This window comes from Halictus rubicundus, chromosome 5, assembly GCF_050948215.1.
Source record: "Halictus rubicundus isolate RS-2024b chromosome 5, iyHalRubi1_principal, whole genome shotgun sequence".
Classification (NCBI taxonomy): Eukaryota; Metazoa; Arthropoda; class Insecta; order Hymenoptera; family Halictidae; genus Halictus; species Halictus rubicundus.
The window spans coordinates 19186333-19207780 of record NC_135153.1 but is presented as its reverse complement, the minus strand read 5'-3'; the positions used below and the strand labels follow the sequence as shown (position 1 = coordinate 19207780).

Here is a 21448-nt window from a genome sequence, read left to right as displayed (position 1 = left end):
TCCCCTAGTCTAATTTTTAGCCTGGACCAGAACCTGCATCATCTTTTTAGCCTGGAAAAGAACCTGCATCATCTTACCTGCATCATTAGCAGCGGATTCCTAATAATGCCAGAGTGGATGCTACTTTTATGTTAAAAGAGGCTCTTCTATGTAGGCTCTGATCCAGCCTAAAAGATGATACAGGTTCCAATACAGGCTAAAAAGATGATGCAGGTTCTGGTCCAGGCGAAAAAATTGATGCAGGTTCTGGTCCAGGCTAAATAGATGATGCAGGTTCTGTTCCAGGCTAAATAGATAAAACTCCGAGCGTGAGCACTCTCATTTCCTCTCTGCAACGGAGATCAAATTTGAATTTTAGAACTGCAAAATTTGAATTTAGCAATGCAAAAGATTGAACGGAAACTGTTAACAGTTATATCACGTTAGAAGACGTGTTATATGTTAGAATGTTGACTGAAAAAAGTACCTCCAAGTATAAATTTCGATTATCTCACATGTGAGTACGCCTTAATGTGAGAAACGTGTCGTCACTGTCGTCAGTTGCATGACGTACGACGTACGGTAAGGAATGCCAGTGTTGTGCATAGCGGAGTGCTAGTATTAGAAAATGAAGCAAACGAGTTTGGCTTTTAGCCAGTGAATTATTGAGCGAAGAAAATTTGAACGTCGATAAACTACGAGACGTGAGTATACAAAAATTTCTGCGCACAACGTTCGCACCAAGACTTTTTTTTGTATACTCTACTTTGAATTGCAATATGCAATAGTTCCAAGTCTCATATCATAAATTTTATAAAGCAACAGACTGTTCATATCTTGAATGGAAATCATCATCGAAACGCTTAACGATGGGCAATTAAGATACGGAAATTATTTAAGGATTTACAATATCTCTTTGTTATCATATCACACGTACACAAGTACACGTATTTTTCCGAAAGGTTAGATAACGTTCGTTATTGTAATGATTTGAAGACTTGAGGTCGTGCCCAAGTTTTTGTTCTTACTTCAGATCCATTTAAGGCAAAGATATTTCAATTTTAATCTTTTCGTTACAAAAAGGAATAGTTTTCAGCGTGTCTATAAGATTTTGCCGCGAATCGAACGTATGGTATCAATGTTATTTTTTCGTGTTATACGATTCGTTGGAGTTTTAATCAAGATACATCAAATTAGTAGAAATTATAAACGAATACACGTCAAAATAATTGGTAGTAAATTCACCCAAAAAAGTTGTTAATAAATGCCAAACTTTTATGAATAATTACAATCACTCCCAATGAAAATCGTACAGTGTGTATCCGACGGATATTTTAATGAATTATAAGTTTAGGAACAGGGTAAGGATTTTCAACGTGTATACTGAATTAAAGGAACAAATTACTAACAAAATGTTGTATCAAACACAAATGACACATTTGTCCAAATAAACGCGGGAAATTTAAATGTACAATTTTGAATGTTAGTGTAATTTCTATAGTATCTTAGTTGTAATTACTTGTTCGTAATAAAAAATAATTTTTATTTTTTTTTTTATTTTTCGTACGAATTATGAAAATATGTTAAACTAGAACTTGTTGGTAATTCAATTTTTGTCAAAATTCTTATCCTGTTACTAAACTTAGTTTCTGAATATAAATAAAAACAATACTGCAATTGTAACATAACATAAAAAGGAGTAAAATATAAGGTTATTGAAATAATCACCAAAAAGTTATAAATATTCTATTTTTATTTCTACATATGTTTACTTGTTGCAGACAATGCCATGGATTGCTGTTATTTCAACAAAAATGGAAGTCTCGAATCGGAGCGAGAACTTCCAAATATCTCTAGCCCAGAGATGTTTAATAGCGACGACGAAGGTGGTACACCCTGCAGCGAAACAGTAGAACATGAAGCTACAGAAATACCTGCTAGTCCTGAGAAACCATCTCAAGCTGATTTAGTAGCTAAATCTGATAATAATTTATTAGCGAGAATCAATAAATATTTAAGCGGAATACCTCCACCACCTAAGCATACAATTTGTAGAACCGACTGTTCAGAACTTTTGTTACGTATTTATGAAAATTATCACCTGTTTTGGACACCGAATGTGTTACTGGAGAAGCAATTGCGAGCTGATGCAAACCAAGATTCTTCAGAACAACAAAAAGAAAACATTAGTACAAATAATTCATTGCAACTTGGCAAAAGCACATCTAGGAATTTATCTGTTGCTTTTGATGCATGTGATCCACAATTTCAAAATAATATTAGTAATAAGTTAGATATGAAAGATGTTACGAATAATATTTGCCGTGATAATTTTAGAATAGAACAAATAGTTACTAATAATAAGACAAACACAGTGTATACTACGAAAAGTACTACAAACACTTTGAGCACTGAGCAAGTACAGGTAACTACAAATAGAAGTAATACAAAAGAAGCATCTTCCATCTCCCCGCAAGAACAATTACTTTTGTATCACACCACTGATGAAAAAGAAGTTAAGAATTTGACTTGGTCTGAATCATATCATCACAAATTTCATGGAATTCAGTGAGTGTACAAACACATTTTGATCAGCTTATCCATCATCGGTAACTGTTTTCAAATATTTTATAACACAAAGTACATATTATAAATTTTAGCTACAACAGAAGCAAGGCTGTGGAGGATTTTGAAAATCTTTCTATGAAATTATGCGAAAGGTATATAGGTGGCGAAACTCAATCCACTTGTACTGTGTGGTTTTCGAAGCAGGCACCAGGAAGTGCCAAGAAACGAAATCTTTTAGCTAAACGTGATAATGGACAAAGTCCAGGGAAGAGATTAAGTCATTTGACGCGAAGGCGGAGGACATTTTCTAGTGCGAATTTACAGGGATTGGCGCTCAATAATAAAAAACTGCTAGTGTTAAATATTAAGTGAGTATTAAACAAAGCTTGTGAACTGTTAGAATATTGATTTCGTACAGCAGTTTTAATCAGTTATTTTCAGAACCATTTCAAGTACTAATTTCAAACATTTATTCATCTTCTTCCTTTGCAATTTAGGAAACCTACTATTAAGAAAGGCAAAAGTCCAAGAGGAAAAAGTCCAAGAGGAAAAAGTCCGCGATGCAAAAGTCCAAGAGGAACCCCAAGGAGTTCAACGAAGAAGAAAGTTGCTCGAAGACTTGTTCTGGACGGGCCTAGTCCTTTGAAAGCAAAAGTAGAAACATCAAAGCGGGCCTTGTTTCAAAGTCCCCCATCGGATAGAGCTGGGCCGAGCAAGTTATTCTCCGGTGGAACGAGTGCTCAGAGTATTAAACGTGCATTATTCAGCAGCGGAACAAAGGAGAATAATGTTGAAGTAATTCAGAAGATAGAAGAATCAAGAAAGAGGAAGAACGAAGAAGAATTAGAAGGGCCACGATTCAAGTGGCCGAAGAGTTTATCTTTCGATTGCTCTCACGAAATTCATAATAGCTCTACGGTTACATGGGATAGACATTCATCTAGCAATGTAATCGAGAAAACTAAAACATCTTCAAACGAAGGAAGAACTGAGCTCAGTGATGCTCACAGAAAAGTGCGTAGCTGTCAAATACAGTGGAACTCCGACTATCCGGCTCGAACGGGACTGGGATCGGTATAATCTCAAAAATTCGTTAATCACATGAATAACACAAATACATTTTATGTATTTTATTTATTGGACATTTTATACGCATACTTTTACAACAATATTGTTAGTATGAAACAAAAGACATACGCGTTGTAAAGAAGTCTGCGAGTTTCTTTTGTGTCAGATTTGAGTGACGTTCACGTGTCGCCGGTCTCGTAGACGCTTTGTCAACATGAGCTCAGTCGGTTCTGAGTCATAGACTCAGGATATTGATTAATTAGCGGATTAAAAAAAGACTGGGATTATATTTGACAATCCGGATAAACGGAATTCTACTGTATATTTCATTCCTTTTCTTTAAAGCATTATAAGCTTCGATGAAAATATATATATATATTCTTTTTGTTTTAGAAACTATTATGGGCAGTAGCAGAAGCTTTAAGAAGCAAAGGAATCGGTATGACTCATCCGCAGTTCAAGCAGTATGCTACGAATTTAGCAAAGACCATCAAGAAATATATGCCCGATCTTGAAAATAGAAATATTCCCCGCAAGCCGGGAAGTACAAGTGATCGCATGTTAAAACTAGCAAAACATCATGTTTTATTTATAATCGAGACGGGACCAACCGATTGACAATACTCATTGCTGCTAGACGCAAAGATATCGACGCAACTTTACGCGAAGTTTACATTATTTAAAGTACAAGTGATCATTGGTACGTTAAGGTAGCATATACATGCGTTCAATGGATTTTATTTAATAAAATATATAGTGAGATGTACTTGAAATGTATTATAACTAAATAGCACGTGGAAACACTTCGACGCGCAAATATGTGCGACTGTAAAAAGGGTGATGTTTGAGGAGTATTAAGACCTTTTTTACTGCATAAATATGAACGAAAAAGGTTGTTTTAAATATGCCTATTTTTTTATTAGCGGTACAATAGTAGATAGATAGTTATATATATATATATATATTTCACAACTTATAAATAATCGATAAAAGGTGCTTCTTTGAAACAAAAACGTAATTTGCAATTAATTTTAAAGACAAGGCATGTATACATACGTATACAGGGTGTCCCAAAAATGTCGGGGAAACCTTGAAAGGGGTGGTTGCCGAGGTAATTGGAATCGACTTTTTTCTTAGCGAAAATTTCCGTCTCGTTTTAATTAAGGAGTTATTAACGATCATAAACACGGACCAATCAAAGCGCGGCTATTATTTCAAATCACCTCAGGAACCAAGCCCGTTCAAGGTGTTACGACATTTTTTAGATGCCCTGTATATAAATCCTTCATATCTAACATACAGTTGTGTCTAAAACGTTAATGAGGGCGAGTAAAAAAATAAAGACTAATCGCATTCTGCAGCCGCGATACTTGTGTTTATCGATTCCCATTTTTATTCCGCATTCTGGTGACCTACCCTGGCGATCACCTCGTCCAGTATTTGCGTCAGTTCTTTATTTTCTTTAGTCTTTTGCTCGACCAGTTCAGCTAACGAGTTACTTTTAAGCTCTGCTTTCCTTACTAAGGCGTGGAGCGTCACTATTTCATCTTCGTGTTGTTTCCGTATGTTCTCCAAATCAGAATTAGCCCTGAAATATTGATTGAATTGTTCAATGGTGTAATACTGATTACATGGTTAAATCGTATAATACTTTAGTAATACTTTTTAACACCTATATTCAATAAAAATTAGACATCTGTCTAATTACACAGAAAATTAAGAAAATTAGACAGAAAATTAAACAGTGTCTGTGCGGATAGTATAAATCTACCTATATGCGGATACGTACTTCTCGAGCTGGGACAAAGCATGCGCTTTTAAGCTGTCGTACCGCGTGTGCAAGCACTTTATAGTGTCCATATTTTCCTGGATACTTTCTCTTAATACTATCTCATTGTTTTTGTATACCGATACGACCGATTTCATCTTTTCGTATTTCTGATGAACATCATTGAACGCAGCCTCAGTGTTCGACAGATGAACATTCGTCGCCTTCAATTCTTCCTGATCCCTTCCCTTTTCCGCAAGCAGCCGGCTAATCGATTTTTCATATTCCTCGACCACGACCCTGGAAACGTCAATTCAATTATCTCGATTGTCTTAACAGCAGAATGTCCCTCGAGTAACAAACAACTTACGTCATCTCAGATTTACTCTTCACCTCCTGCGCCATTTGTGCTTGTAACTGATTAATTTTCTCTTGCAAAGAGCTCTTCTGCCTTTCTAATTTTTCCAATTCCGCCTTGTGCTCTTTCTTTTGTTTCTCCAGTTCTTCTTCCAGTTGTAGTACAGTCGACCTCACTAGTTCCAGCTCCTTGCTCATGTTAACATCGTTGATGAACGGAGTGTCTGACTTTGGTTCGTCTGCAGCCTGTTCCTGTACACAACCGTTTTACATGAGGTAGCTTCAAAAATACGTTCTAAAAAATTGAGACAAGTAAAACGGCGAACCCGATTTGTACAAAAAGGTCTGACAATTATTTTCTATTTTTACTTTAGTTTCATTAAAATAGTGCAACCAAGTAGAAGCTGTATAAACTTAAGTTAAGTTGCGCATTATGCTATTGTGTAATATGTTAATATGTTCGTGTGTTGTAAATACTACATAAACTTGGTTTAAAGCATTAAATAAATAATAATAATAGTTATTAGAATGGTTCGCCACACGGTTTGTTGGATTAATGGTTCAGAAGTGTACAATATACATATTATAATCGTTGCTTACACTTTTCTCCTTGGATTCTTCCGTTTTCGGTGTCATGTTCGTGGTGATGGGACTGTAAAACAGTAGCCTGTCTATAGCCGCTATGGCAGGATTACGTTTCGGGGTGCCAATGCTTGGCGGTGGGCTTTCGGTTTTCCCATTTTGTTCCTCCTCGTTGATCGGATCTGTGTTCTCTTGTAGCAACATATTACTGGTATCCCCCACCAATGGGTCAAACTTTACATACAACGATTCCGCTCTAAGACGGTTTTTGGTTTTCGAATTGCCGCGAGCTATCAGAAAATCGAAGCTCGTCGGGTCTTGGAATACTGCAAGCAGTAGATACCATTAACATACATACACATGCAACAGCAACTGAAACTATGAGACAGATTTAAATGACCGAATGTCTTGTTTCGTAATTATTAAAATCGCGAAGATGTTCGAGTGACAAGTCCTAGAGACCTTTTTACAGTACTCACTATCAGACGTCGCTGTAGTGAAGCAACAATCGCTTTCTTCTGGGAACTCAAACGAAGACTTGCAAATATCATTTGCCTCTAGCTCGGCAGAGGACTTTAGTTCATCGAAGTTCGGTTGTTCGACGTTAGGCAATCCCAATGAAGTACTTTGCCTCTGAGGCTTGAAATCCGTGTACTGATCCTCCTCCGGCACAGCCTTCGGTGTCAACGGTTCATCCTTGACGGTTGCAGTCTCGGCTAACTTTTCCTCAGGTGATTGCTCCCCTTTCTCATCCTCTGTTTCCTTCAGCGATTCTGTCGCATCTGTCTTCTCTAATACCGCTTCTGCCTCGATACTTTCGCTAATTATTGGCGTAGCAAATTTCACGTCCTCAGTATTATCTCTATCGTCTTCAGTCTCTGCTGGAGCATTAGCCTCGAGGCGGTCCTCGGCTCGTTCGCAGGTCCTCGGTATCGCGCAAGAAGTCTCGCTCAGCAATAGTAAATTTGTGCAACTATCTCTGCTGATCGCGACATCGCAGAAGTCGGAGGAAACGGTTGCTAGTTGACTATCGTTCTTATCGCCGGTCTCTCGTGCCGAAGAGTTCGATGAATTTTCGGGAACCTCGGTCACCGGTAGATTAGAATTGTTTACGTGAGTCTCGTTCTCGCACAGTCGCGAGGAGTTCGTCAACTGCAACGATGGCAGAGTCGATATACTAGGCAAAGATAAGTCTTCCGTATGTTCTGCGAACGGGGACACGGAGGACACGGAGTCCGTTACGGAGTATGGTACAATATTTACATCTATAGATTCAGTCTGGTCGTGGAAATCTTCGACTACAACCTGGGCTTGGATATCTTCGACTATAATCTGCTGCTCGTCGATTATAGGCGCGTCTGGACTGACTCTATCGGGCGACAAACACTTGGTGGTATCTAAATTAGACCCCTCTGTGCTATGTGACGGCAGTGGAAGCTCTTCGACGTTGTCGAAGCTGCAGGTTTCCGAGCTGGCGGTCAGGTCATCGCTCCGACCAGGAGAGATTGTTACCTCGATCGGCTCCTCTGTCTGTGTCAAAGGAATCACCAGAATCGGTCTATCCTGTAAATCCTGCGGATTCTGTGGGTCCTCTAGATCCTGTGTGCGATCGTTCGCCTTGCAGGGGCTGGTCTCGATTACCTCGGGTACGTTGCAAGAGTCGACCAGCAACGAGCTGTCGTTCCCTAGGCTTTTCGTGAAATCGGTGATGGTCTCGTCGGTGGCGGACGCGAATGTCTGGTCTAGACTGATGTCCCGTGTATAGTTGATCGAGTTCTCCTCGTTGTTCAGCTTGATCTCAGCGCAACCAAGGATCAGCTCGTCGACACCGGGTATACTGGAGTCCAAATATGAGGTGTCCGATATCCGGTCGAGACTTTGGGTCACCGAATCCGAGCATACGCCGCTGCTGCTCTTGGTACTGCGGGTGCTGCTGAGACTCTGGAAACTGCTCGACGAGGACAGGGACTCCGGGACTGTGTAGCCGATCGATCCGACGTCGGCGAACTCCCGAGCGAATCGGACCTTCACCTCATACTCTGATGTCTTCTGTAACGAACTGTCGTTGCCGCTCTGGTGGAGAGAAAAACAGAAACGCAATTAGTCCAGGGTCCGACGAGGGGAACGACGTTTCTTCCTAACGTGTCTCGCGCCGATCTCGATGGAACGTCGAGCATCGATCTCGAACGATCCAGTTGGTCTACAACGTTCCATGCAATATCGGGAGGAACGCTCCTGCGAGCAAGTTGAAAGTAGATCGATCGCGCCAACACCGCATTGGCACAATTTTTCTAGGAATTGCGGACGCTCTTCCGTTCGGATAATTTTGCAAACGAGAGTCGCGGCGACGAGAGACTCGCAACGCAAAATACCGGTGGCGTGGGCGACGTCCTTGCCGGAATCGCTGCAGCGCGTAACAGCAGTTTATTGATGTATTCCATATTTCCTGCGATAACGCGAATTCCCTCCGTGTATGCCGCGTATCTCGTAGTTCGCCGTTTCACTGACTGAGATCAGTTGACGCCCGAACCGATGCTCGCGGATTTCTTTCGGGAATTGCGCAACTTCTTCTGCCCGCTGCGACTAATTATAAAATATAGGGGCGGAGACCGACGGAAAGAGAGACAGAGAAAGAGAGAGAAGGATTTTGTTTTGCTGAATCTCGCGGCCGCGTAACCATGCCAAGAACAGTTATGAGCGGGACTGCTGGTGCGGCTGGCATGTTTGCGATAAAAAGCCCGACTGCCCGACTATCGTCGACGACTCGACGCTTCCCCATTCCTGCGCTATCGGCTATGGAAGGTAAGTCGAAAGGACTTTGCTGCTCCCACGGACGTTCATTTCCAAGGCTCGGTTGCGTTCGATTGCCGCCGATCGGCCACTGTAATCCGAGTTGAAACGAGCCGCGTCGCACAGTGGGCCAAAAGCGCCAAAACGTGGCCAAAATAAAAAGGAGTACTTCAATTTAGTTCAAAATTGATACTCATAGGTTTCTCGGGTCGCTGATTATAAATCTGATGTCAAAATGACAAAAAAAACAAAATGGCGGATGCGTAATCAAAAAAATGATTGGACTTTCTTAAAAATTGGTATTCCCATATTTTTCTGGCCGGCGAATATGAATCTAATGCCAAAATTACAAAAAACAAAATGGTGGATTTAATATGGCGGATGCGTAACCAAAAGAATGATTGGACTTCTTTGAAAATTAGTATTCCCATATTTTTCGGGCCGGCGAATATGAATCTGTTGTCAAAATTACAAAAAACAAAATGGTGGATTCAATATGGCGGATGCGTAACCAAAAGAATGATTGGACTTCCTTGAAAATTAGTATTCCCATATTTTTCGGGCCGGCGAATATGAATCTGATGTCAAAATTGCAAAAAACAAAATGGTGGATGCGTAATCAAAAAAATTATTGGACTTCCTTGAAAATTAGTATTCCCATATTTTTCGGGCCGGCGAATATGAATCTGTTGTCAAAATTACAAAAAACAAAATGGTGGATTCAATATGGCGGATGCGTAACCAAAAGAATGATTGGACTTCCTTGAAAATTGGTATTCCCATATTTTTCTGGCCGGCGAATATGAATCTGATGTCAAAATTGCAAAAAACAAAATGGTGGATACGTAATCAAAAAAATTATTGGACTTTCTTGAAAATTAGTATTCCCATATTTTTCGGGCCGGCGAATATGAATCTGATGTCAAAATTACAAAAAACAAAATGGTGGATTCAATATGGCGGATGCGTAACCAAAAGAATGATTGGACTTCCTTGAAAATTGGTATTCCCATATTTTTCTGGCCGGCGAATATGAACCTGATGTCAAAATTGCAAAAAACAAAATGGTGGATACGTAATCAAAAAAATTATTGGACTTTCTTGAAAATTAGTATTCCCATATTTTTCGGGCCGGCGAATATGAATCTGATGTCAAAATTACAAAAAACAAAATGGTGGATTCAATATGGCGGATGCGTAACCAAAAGAATGATTGGACTTCCTTGAATATTGGTATTCCCATATTTTTCGGGCCGGCGAATATGAATCTGATGTCAAAATTGCAAAAAACAAAATGGTGGATGCGTAATCAAAAAAATTATTGGACTTCCTTGAAAATTAGTATTCCCATATTTTTCGGGCCGGCGAATATGAATCTGTTGTCAAAATTACAAAAAACAAAATGGTGGATTCAATATGGCGGATGCGTAACCAAAAGAATGATTGGACTTCCTTGAAAATTGGTATTCCCATATTTTTCTGGCCGGCGAATATGAACCTGATGTCAAAATTGCAAAAAACAAAATGGTGGATACGTAATCAAAAAAATTATTGGACTTTCTTGAAAATTAGTATTCCCATATTTTTCGGGCCGGCGAATATGAATCTGTTGTCAAAATTACAAAAAACAAAATGGTGGATTCAATATGGCGGATGCGTAACCAAAAGAATGATTGGACTTCCTTGAAAATTAGTATTCCCATATTTTTCGGGCCGGCGAATATGAATCTGATGTCAAAATTGCAAAAAACAAAATGGTGGATACGTAATCAAAAAAATTATTGGACTTTCTTGAAAATTAGTATTCCCATATTTTTCGGGCCGGCGAATATGAATCTGATGTCAAAATTACAAAAAACAAAATGGTGGATTCAATATGGCGGATGCGTAACCAAAAGAATGATTGGACTTCCTTGAATATTAGTATTCCCATATTTTTCGGGCCGGCGAATATGAATCTGATGTCAAAATTACAAAAAACAAAAATAAAATTTTTTTTAAACAATAAAAGAAATATTGTTAGAAAAGAAATTGTTGTATCAGAAAACTCTATAAGTGGAACCATACAATGCTTATTTAACAAATTTTATTATAACTTCTAAATTTCTTAAGAAAACATGCTTGTAACTAGTACTATGACTACCTCTGCGTCACAAAAATGAATCGCATTACGAAAGGGGCAGTTTTGGGCAGCTACTTTTCCAAAATAATGTTAAATAATAGTATCTACTACAAGACTCGACAAGAATCTCCGTGGAATATTGTGGAATATACAACTTTTAGTATACATTTGTAAAATCTGTGCACCAAGTTTTATCGTTCACTTCATACATTCCAAACATTAATTAATATAAATCCAATGTTATTATTATGTATAGTATTTACTTCCAGGAACAGCATCCGTCATACACGCACAAAAAAAAATTCAATTTCCGTAAAATTGTAAGCTTGACACCTTTTTTTTTCACAACGTAGTTCACTGCACGAAAACTGCGAGACGACTGTATGGGATATTTGTACTCCCACCATTTAGCAGGTATAGGTAGTAAGACTTTTTTACCTTCGGCTTCTTATACAGTCATTACCTGAGAATCCAATACGGCAAGAGCCATACACCTAACGTGAAATTCATTTTTTGCATTTTGCCCACGTTTTGGCGCTTTTGGCCCACTGTGCGTCGCGTCGATGTCTCGACCAGTGCGCCCGCAATTGTCTTTGCGAATGTTCGGTTGCTCGCGAAAGTCTTGTCTCACTTGATTTTCATCCGTTGTCGAGCAAAATGGATTTCTAAGGCAAGGAGTTCGAATTTTAAACTTGTTTTGCGCAGAGATTCGCAGTCTAGGGTTCGAGGACTTCGAAGGGAAGCAAGAAGGCCGGGACTTTTCGCGCAAAACCGGAAGCGTAACGTTTTAGGACCGAAGCTTATCAATCGCCGGACGTTATCGTGGCGTTGTGAATGGAAAACGAAGCGATTCGTTTTCCACGAAGGGTCCACCGCGAGATTACCTTCCGAATGAGATTCCCCATGACTTCCCAGAGGACCTCCAGTTTCGACTGCCACTGCCGGCAGATTTCGAGGCCATATTTACGCGGCGGGCTACGGAACCCCACGTAGCCAGTTTCCTTAGTTCCCCACCTTGATACCCTCACCCCCGACACGCTTATTTTCGACGACGTGAGACGTCTTTCGTCAGCCATTCACCCCTTTTCCCGGTCTTTGTGTGTTCTCTATTTTGCTCGGCTCCGGCACCGACGACCGTTTACTCCAGTTTCCCTCGCTCCCCGACCTCTTCCTGTCCGCCATTTTTCCCAAAAATTAAAAATATCTAGAGTTCACTGACACCGACGGAGTTATCAGCGTACTATTACGCGCCTATAGGCATTCTGAGATTATAGTCTGTCGCGTGGGACCTGCGTACAGTTGAACCGATGGAAAGAGCTGATATTGCACAATTAGCAGTTCTTCGAGAGGTCATCGGCTTATACCGAACATAACAAAATATGTTTTAAACTTTCATTGCAGGACCAAATAAAAACGTCGTGAAAAGTGCCGTTTTTATTGTAATTCTTATCAGTTGCAATTTTTTCAGTCTTTTTTGCGGATCATTTGGAAAACCAATTCTTCTAATTGCTCAAGAAAAGTCGGGTCGTTGGATCCAATTTTTAAAAAAAGTTATACTGTTTTAAAGGGCGTTTGAATACTTTCATGAGACTGTGTAGGTGTTTATCCGACCAGTATCGGCACGTATCGTATTTTAAACTTTCATTGCGGGCTTAAATAAAAAAGTTGTGAAAAGTGCCGTTTTTATTGTAATTCTTATCAGTTGCAATTTTTTCAGTCTTTTTTGCGGATCATTTGGAAAACCAATTCTTCTAATTGCTCAAGAAAAGTCGGGTCGTTGGATCCAATTTTTAAAAAAAGTTATACTGTTTTAAAGGGCGTTTGAATACTTTCATGAGACTGTGTAGGTGTTTATCCGACCAGTATCGGCACGTATCGTATTTTAAACTTTCATTGCGGGCTTAAATAAAAAAGTTGTGAAAAGTGCCATTTTTATTGTAATTCTTACCGGTTGCAATTTTTTCAGTCTTTTTTGCGGATCATTTGGAAAACCAATTCTTCTAATTGCTCAAGAAAAGTCGGATCGTTGGATCCAATTTTTTAAAAAAGTTATACTGTTTTAAAGGGCGTTTGGATATTTTCATGAGACCGTGTAGGTGTTTAATACCATTTGATCCGTATCGGCACGTATCGTATTTTAAACTTTCATTTCAGGCCCAAATAAAAACGCTGTGAAAAGTGCCATTTTTATTGTAATTCTTACCAGTTGCAATTTTTTCAAAATCTTTTTTGCGGATCATTTGGAAAACCAATTCTTCTAATTGCTCAAGAAAAGTCGGGTCGTTGGATCCAATTCAGAAAAAGTTATACTGTTTTAAAGGGCGTTGGGATATTTTTATGAGACTGTGTAGGTGTTTATGCGATCCGTATCGGCACGTATCGGAAGCTAAACGGAAAAAAGGATTATTCTACTGGCGGGAGCCGTTCCGTGTCGGTGCGGATAGTACATTTAAAACGGCCTTTTACTCTTTCTCGAATACTTTACCGTCAAGGTGCCCGGAGACTAAACAACATGCGATCGCTGCCATTACGAACGGGTTAACAGCGCAACAGTCGAGGAGACTCGAGTGTGCACGCAACAAATTAGTTGTTGCGATAGATCCGCTGGAAAACGGGCCAATTAGACACATATTAGCGCGTTTGTACAGATTGAATAACAGTTAAGCCTCTCGAGTTCCGACTAATTACCACTCGCTCCGTTTTGTACGACCCACGATAAACGCGAATCAAAATGGTCCATAAGCACGTTGTGATTTATCGCACGACGATATTACAAAATTTCATTACAATCGTTACTCTACAAAATATGGAAAAAACACTAAACCTACCATGGTCGAAACGACGGGTTTTATATTTTACAATCATTGAAACTATCAAAATTCATTCATGGAAAATAGTCGAATCAAATTCCTTGTCCAAGCATTTATTGTATTGAAAAAATCACGGACAATCTTAATAAATTTAGAGTTGCCATTTTTATAAGGCAATATTTACCAGATTAATGCTTTGCAGGTTTAGTGTTAATCAGTTAACTGTGTTTGACGAGTATACTCGTCATGAAGAAACAGCAATATTTTGTGTCATGACGAGTATACTTGTCAAAACAGCTACAATTCAAACAGCGGTTAATTTTTGCGACGCAACTTAGGTACACATTTTTCAAAGAGGTCGCAACAGCTAACTGGTTAAGTGCGTCTGAAACCATAAAATTGTTTCAAGAAAAGTTTTCTACCGTCCAAATCGTAGTAGAAACGTGATCAATAGAATTCTTAAAAATCCCGATAACTATGGCACAAAGACCGTGCCGTGCTCCTAGCATTACGTCAATAGCGTGCAACTTTACGACTGGCGTCGAATTCGAAAGTGTGCGCTGAAAAAATTTCCGGTGCTAAAACACACGTAAAAAACCGTGCTACGCACTAATTCAAATCGATCCTTTCGTCCCATTAATTTTCCTCGAGAACTTACATTTTTCCAGACAAATTCATGGCGGAGCAACAATTACAAACAAAGACAAAACCGTCGTGTTATCCGCTAAATGCTATTCCGTCCTATCTTTTCGTGCCCGAGACTAGATTCGTTGGCAATATCGCATTAACACTAGGCTTACGGAGCACTAGAAATGACTATTTTACATTACTTCATAAAAATAACATCAATGTATCGATCAAAGTTTGTAGCCATTTTTTCAATAATATATACCCAAAGAAATCAATTTGTGAAATAATTGCTCACGGATGCGTTTTCTACGACAATTTGAAAATATTAGAAACCGTAATTTTGACGGGTTGAAAAGAAGTCGTCGAAACCTGGTTTGCGGTGTCAACATACAATATGGCGGAATAGATCGGCTGAGAATCTCGTCCGGCGGCGATCCGTCGGAAATCCCACCGTCGAACGGTCGCAGGGAGGTTCGGGATCGGTGGACTCGCGGGCAATCGATCGGAGACGGTGTGTATGTAGAAGCACGCCGAGAAATGTGGGCCAGCCAGCGGCCTGTTTACCGACTGGCAGAATATCTTCCGCGTAACGAAACGGGTTACTGCGCGTCGATACGACTCGAAATTATAAGGACAGAGCCACGCACCGTGACGTGTACACCGAGCGCTTTTACTTGCTAATCTACGGCGCAAAGCGAACGCGTACACGGTCGAGCAAGCCGACCGCGAGCCGCTCGTCCGATCGCGCACCGACTCGACGCGATCGGTGGCGACTCCCTTCGAAACCCGAGAAGCTCGCGAGCTCCTTATTCGGCGCGTTCTTGACACATCGTCCGTGCAACGCGCACACACCTTATCATCGACATGAGTCATTCCCATCTGGTCGTGATGACATAGAGCAAGGAGAGAAAGAGAGAGAGAGAGGCTGATGGGTTCTAATATTTTTAATTTAATATTATTAACACGTTCGCGGACGTGAATGGCTATAGCATTCATTTTCATATTGAAGCAAAATGACATGAATAGCATTCAAATTTGAAAGCCAATTTTTATTCAATTTAATTTTATACAACCTTAAGTTTTTGTAATTAATATACATTTCAAAGTGATGACCAACCGTCATTACTAATTTTACAGTTAACTTATTATTATTGTTTATGTCCGATCAGATTTCGGATAGTACAACTAGTTTCAAGAAAAATTGCCTGACTGTTTTTGCAGCTCACTGAAATTTTTACTATCCGTGAACGTGTGAAAGTTCTAAGGATGCATACGTAAGAAATTATTTAGCAAATTTATTTCTTTGGCTATATATTATTTTTAAAATATTGATGAAAATGTGGATAGCACGTTCGTGTTATTTTTATGAAGTAATGCAAAATAGTCGCTATTAGTGCTCCGTAAACCTAGTGTTAAAGGGGTGTGTCTCTCTCTCTGTCTCTGTTCCCATATAACTAGACTGCGGATTTTTATGGCAAAAATACGAACCAATACACCGCACCAATGAACCATACACCGTACCAATACATCTCTTACGACTTCATAATATCGCTCGAAAGTAAATACCTGTTTGGTACCTATGTCCTGCAATTAATAAAAAGAAGTTTTCTTTTGCATAAAGATCCGCAGTCTACATATGACAAATACCAAGAACAACCGTGTCGAACGGAAGCGCCGCGCAGTGGGCATTTAAATGGAGATAAAAGACGAAACATCCGTGTACGGTTACCTAACCCTTTGCACTCGAAGCTATTTTAACTCCGAAACATTTCTTCCTACCTAGAATATTTCCCATCTGTGTACAGGGTGTATAAAAATTATATGTCACGACCACCATAGCGTGATTCTACACCTCTGGATCGGTGGAAATCAAGGTCAAAGTGTCGAAAAATTTTCTTTTATTGCATCGTATAGTACTCGTCACTAAAATTTTTCGATACTTTGACCTTCAGTTTCGAGGTCAATATGAATTTTGCGGTGCATTTTTTCACAGATCTCCACCGATCCGGAGGTGTAGAATCACGCTATGATGGTCGTGACATATAATTTTTATACACCCTGTACAGTGACTCCCACTAATATTCGTGCGCTCTTAAAAATCGCACAACTTTGTCAATATTGGACTATACTGCTTGAATTTTTTTGAGAAGTTAGAACAATTGGATCACTACATAACGTGAGAAAAATTGCAGAGAAAATACGAAAAGTTGTATTTTGTAACTTTTTTATGTGGACTTGCATTGAAAATTGAGAATGTACGATTTGTAGATCTGTATGAATTATACATATTCTGAGAATTTGATCAAAATCGGTGAACGCTGCAATGAGCTGCAGATGTAAACAATATTTTGAACAATGATACAGCAATTTTTAGTGGTGCCTCACAGTCACCGTTCGAGTGCTAAGAGTTAACACTACAACTACCGAGTAATAAACACGACTGATGTATATTGCTTTGTAATAATGACAAGACTACTTCTATTCAAACCTCGTACTATTTTTAATCTAACGTGTGCTCCAATAAAGAAGTTCATTCAAAAATCTCGGATCGAAACATTTTTATAATTTTTGTAATTCTGAAAGAAAAAATTAGGAACCAGTCATTTCGTCTGGATCGGTAGTTCTAGTGTTAAAATACCTTCGACACTTATTTCAGTGTCCACGACATCAATTAGAGAAAAATCGAACAATAAGTTCCACGCAGCGTTCCGTGCACCGTGCGCCGCCTCAATAACAATATAAACTTGAATCGACCCGTGTCATCTAAAATGAACGTCTTCTCTGAATCACGCGTACTAACGGGTCGCGTTTTACCAGTGATACTGTACTTTCCTCGAGGACACTTCCGGTAGACATGCTAGGAAAAGAAAATCCAGGGGCCCCTTGTATACGGTCCTGCAAGCTAAGGACCGTTCGACATAGCGCACCGTGCGCCGCCTCAATAACAATGTAAACTTGAATCGATCCGTGTCATCTAAAATGAACGTCTTCTCTGAATCACGCGTACTAACGGGTCGAGTTTTACCAGTGATACTGTACTTTCCTCAAGGACACTTCCGGTAGACATGCTAGGAAATCGAAAGGTAGAAAAGAAAAAATCCTGCAAGCTACGAACCGCTATCTCGCAACAATTTTTGTCTATGTTTACCTAGAAGAGTATGTTGCCCCAAAATGGTCACCCGTAGTCTTAGCTGGACGGATCGAAAGAGAGCAGTATAGATGTACACGGTGTAGATATAATGTTATGAATCGAATTGCACGGAATCGAGAGCGAGAATAGCGGTGAGAAAGAGAGGAGCGGAATCGATGAGAGAAACGCGGTTCGCAGTCTGCTCGTCTGCTGCGCCGACCGACGAATTCCGTCGGAGGAACCAGCCAAGAGCCACTCACCGAACCTGACGATCAACGAACGATTTATGTCTCTCCTCTCGAACTTCTAATATTAGCGCGGAGCATTCTCCAGTCGATACTCTAAGACATGCACCACTACCACTGGCTGGCAGGCGCGCGAGCGTTCGCGGAACGTGGTGCACGTACACGCCTAGGAGGATGTGCGCGTGGGGACCCGTCGTATAGAACAGACTCGGGAAAAAACGCTGCAGCGTCATGGCTCACCTTTCCACAAGACGATCCCGCGGTCTAACGTGGTACAGGCCTCTGTCACGGAAAGAAAGATCGCCGGCCACGGGAGAGTCATCGCCACCGTACTGCCTAACGATGATACGCGTTCTGATTTCTTTAATACCGCTGTTCGAACGTCGAACCGCGCACACGCCGCACGGGCATTACGCCATAGACACGGAGTATTCGATCGCTAGCGAAGCTATCACGTTTTTCAGGAAGCAATTTCCAGTACGCATGCGTACGTAAATTGTATTCCATGAATGCGGCTCTAACTCCGGGACGTCAAAACTGTACCCGAGTAGGGCCTCTCGGAAATTTAACTGTGTGGAGTTTCGCATGCAGACAAAAGCCTAGCGACACATACAATGCATATGTAGCGTCCGACCATGTCCTTTAAATTCCGTTGGACCAAATCATTAAAAATACAAATGTTTCTACTTTCTTATAACAATTTCATAAAACGTGTAAGCACGTATACAGTAAAATGTATGGGACATGTTAATTATGGAAAGTTTGATGCGAGAATCGCTAACTGTAAGAACCGAAATAGTGGACGCTGATGACCTTGATGGTAATGAGACCGTTATAAGTAAACAACTATATACAAAACAGAACCGAGACAAGAATCATAATCAAAACTGATATTAGCTGGAAATTTCGGTTCTTCGTGACAGTGATTCATTTGAAATTTCAGTTTCTCCTAACTGTTTCGATCAAAACCTTTTTCATAACCGTTTCAAACAAATCGGAGTTCCGAAAGTCTCCTTGTGAGCGGCGGTTACATGTGTAGGAAAAAGTTGTTTAAAATCATGCCCCCGACAACATATTTAAAGGTCATCTTTCCGCAGAATTACCCTAATATTAATCGCCGTTACAAAAGTTTCAAACTTTATTGTTTACAAAGTGTACGCATTTTTATCGAGTTCGGTTGCACCGGTTCGTTCGGTTTTCGTCAAGACGTTCAATCGCAGAATAACTCCATGACTTTTCGGTGGGCATGCGTTCTTTTTCGGACGTCAAATAAATGCCGCCGCGCGAGAAGCGAAACTTATTTTCGTTTCGCGGTGCTCCTGGAGATTCAGAGTTTATTTATAGGGATTCTCCGACTGTTGGCGAGTGTTGGCAATAAAGACAGGGGGAAAGATCGGAACAGAGAGGAAAGACAACAAAAGAAAAGAAAAGAGAAAAACAAAAAGAAAAGATGAGAGCTAATCAAATAGAAGGGAAAAAGAGAGTTTAAATACCTGGAAACAGGACGACTGAATCGGAGGCGAACCATGAAGAGATGCAGTGACTTCGCGAAGCACCACATGGGTACCCTCGGGAACTGCACAACCGGTACCTCTTGGACTTGTCATGTCAAGGATATCACTCGGAACACTTAAAAACTCCTTGTTGTTTTATTGAATGCTGTCGCTGTTACACTGCTCGCGTTCCTGGCCACACACAGAATCACTTTCGGTCGCAACGAGTTTCGTATCACAATTGAAAAATACTTGAAACGATCGGCGTCAGATTTCACGTTCTCTGTTTCGCGACGTCCGAACAAAATGACGACTTCTCAAGTTCTAAACATGAATTCCCGCCAGATTTTAGTATCACCGTATGACCAATGTCGCCACCTTGAGCTCGTAAAAGTCCGTAACACAGAGTTGAAAATTTCGCAGATCTCCTGCTGGAAGATCCGTGTACTGCGGATTTGCTTTATTTAGTGCAAATTATTGCTAATCATAAATCATTATACAGAGTGTCCCAAAAATGTTGTACTTCCTTCACAGGGGCGATTCCTAAGGTCATTTGAAGTAACTTTTTCCTTTACGAAAATGTTCTCCGCAGCTTTGTTAAAGAGTTATTAAGGAAAAACGCAGGCCAATCGTAGCGCGGCTAGAGCGGATGGATTTCGGCACGGCCAATGGCAACGCCGCGCTTAGCGCGACCTATCGCTGATTCGCGATCCGCCCGCTGTAGCCGCACCCTGATTGGTTCGTGTTTTTCGTTAATAACTCCTGAACGGAGCCGCGGAGAACATTTTCGCAAAGGAAAAAATTACTTCGAATGACCTCGGGAATCACCCTTTTCAAGGAATTACATCATTTTTGGGTAGACCCTATATATATATTAAAATCCGTAGGTAAGCTGTGGCTATTTGCTAGATAACCTTACTGAAGATTCTTCAGTAAGGTTAAATCTCCCTTTCCTTTTCCTTCTCGCCGCCAAAAAAGTAGAAAACCGGTAGAGGTGGTAACACTGATCAGCTTGCTTCCAAAGAGTAGGGGTACAAGACGTAGTAGATACATACGTTACTTACTGCGTTGGTTGCGCATGCGCGAAGAAACCCGTCCAACGTCTCATCACTGCTTTCAACTACAATATTCCGACGTTTAAGACATGGATCCTATATAGACAGCCTTACTCTGACGGGTTTTCTACTTAGAATTAACAACGCTCCTCCTCCCCCAATTTTCACGATGTTTTAGCAGGTCCACGACCACTTTTTTAACGGCTGTCCTACGTTTGACAACTTGAATGCAGACAAAGCAAACCAATCGCAGCGCACTTTACAACATAGCTTGGATTAATCTCCACAGCGCTGCTGTGCTGTTTTCGCGGTTGATAGTATTATCGATACGGGACTATCGATAGTTGACCGCGCGGCGCGGCAAGTCGTGCCTTTGAAATTTTATAACGGTATCGCTGTACATTCCCCGTTTCCTTTTTTTCGCTTAGTACAGCATCTTAAATGCCGCGTGAACTTTAGAAGGAGAAATGGTCGATATCGGTGTACGATTTAGAAACGTTTATTGTCAAATTTTTTTTTATACAAAGGTGTATATACTGTCTTGTTATTACGTACAAGGCAGTGTTATCGTTCGCGAAGTTTCTCGTTCCATAATTAGTAGTCTTATTCTTCGCTCATGCATTCATTCGATCACACCCTCGTCGCTGCTTTCCTCCTTTTGTTTATTTATTATCAGTACCTCACAATGTACATACACATAAAAATTCATTCACCTGGCTCGGTAACGCATTGTTATAATACGATGCGTTAAAATAAAGCGAATTATATAAAAGAATACTATTCACAATGATCTCCTTTATCTTGGAACTAGTTAAAACGGTTGTTTCAAAGACATTTCTGCAGGCGCTAGT

The 21448-nt window shown here is 40.2% G+C and overlaps 2 protein-coding genes and 1 long non-coding RNA gene across 5 annotated transcripts in view; 2 read left to right on the top strand and 1 right to left on the bottom strand.

Annotated features, from left to right (window-relative positions):
- LOC143354517 (uncharacterized) overlaps window positions 1-21448 on the top strand; it is a 322087-nt gene that overhangs the window by 122975 nt on the left and 177664 nt on the right. The window lies entirely within an intron of this gene.
- On the top strand, window positions 538-4403 carry Mi (cyclin E-interacting protein minus). 2 transcript variants are annotated; one of them, XM_076788662.1, is made up of 5 exons: window positions 538-683; window positions 1761-2547; window positions 2640-2915; window positions 3045-3561; window positions 4009-4403. In XM_076788662.1, exons 2-5 carry the CDS (start codon window positions 1769-1771, stop codon window positions 4231-4233), a joined length of 1797 nt encoding a protein of 598 aa, XP_076644777.1. In that variant the 5' UTR covers window positions 538-683; window positions 1761-1768; the 3' UTR covers window positions 4234-4403. The 2 variants fall into 2 exon arrangements, with proteins under 2 accessions (XP_076644777.1, XP_076644776.1); XM_076788661.1 differs by lacking the exon at window positions 538-683 and adding an exon at window positions 780-941.
- On the bottom strand, window positions 4509-20804 carry Tacc (transforming acidic coiled-coil protein). 2 transcript variants are annotated; one of them, XM_076788655.1, is made up of 7 exons: window positions 20607-20804; window positions 19543-19734; window positions 6802-8395; window positions 6341-6648; window positions 5754-5992; window positions 5405-5683; window positions 4509-5203 (listed from the first exon to the last, which is right to left on the bottom strand). In XM_076788655.1, exons 2-7 carry the CDS (start codon window positions 19654-19656, stop codon window positions 5008-5010), a joined length of 2730 nt encoding a protein of 909 aa, XP_076644770.1. In that variant the 5' UTR covers window positions 19657-19734; window positions 20607-20804; the 3' UTR covers window positions 4509-5007. The 2 variants fall into 2 exon arrangements, with proteins under 2 accessions (XP_076644770.1, XP_076644771.1); XM_076788656.1 differs by lacking the exons at window positions 19543-19734; window positions 20607-20804 and adding an exon at window positions 8695-8837.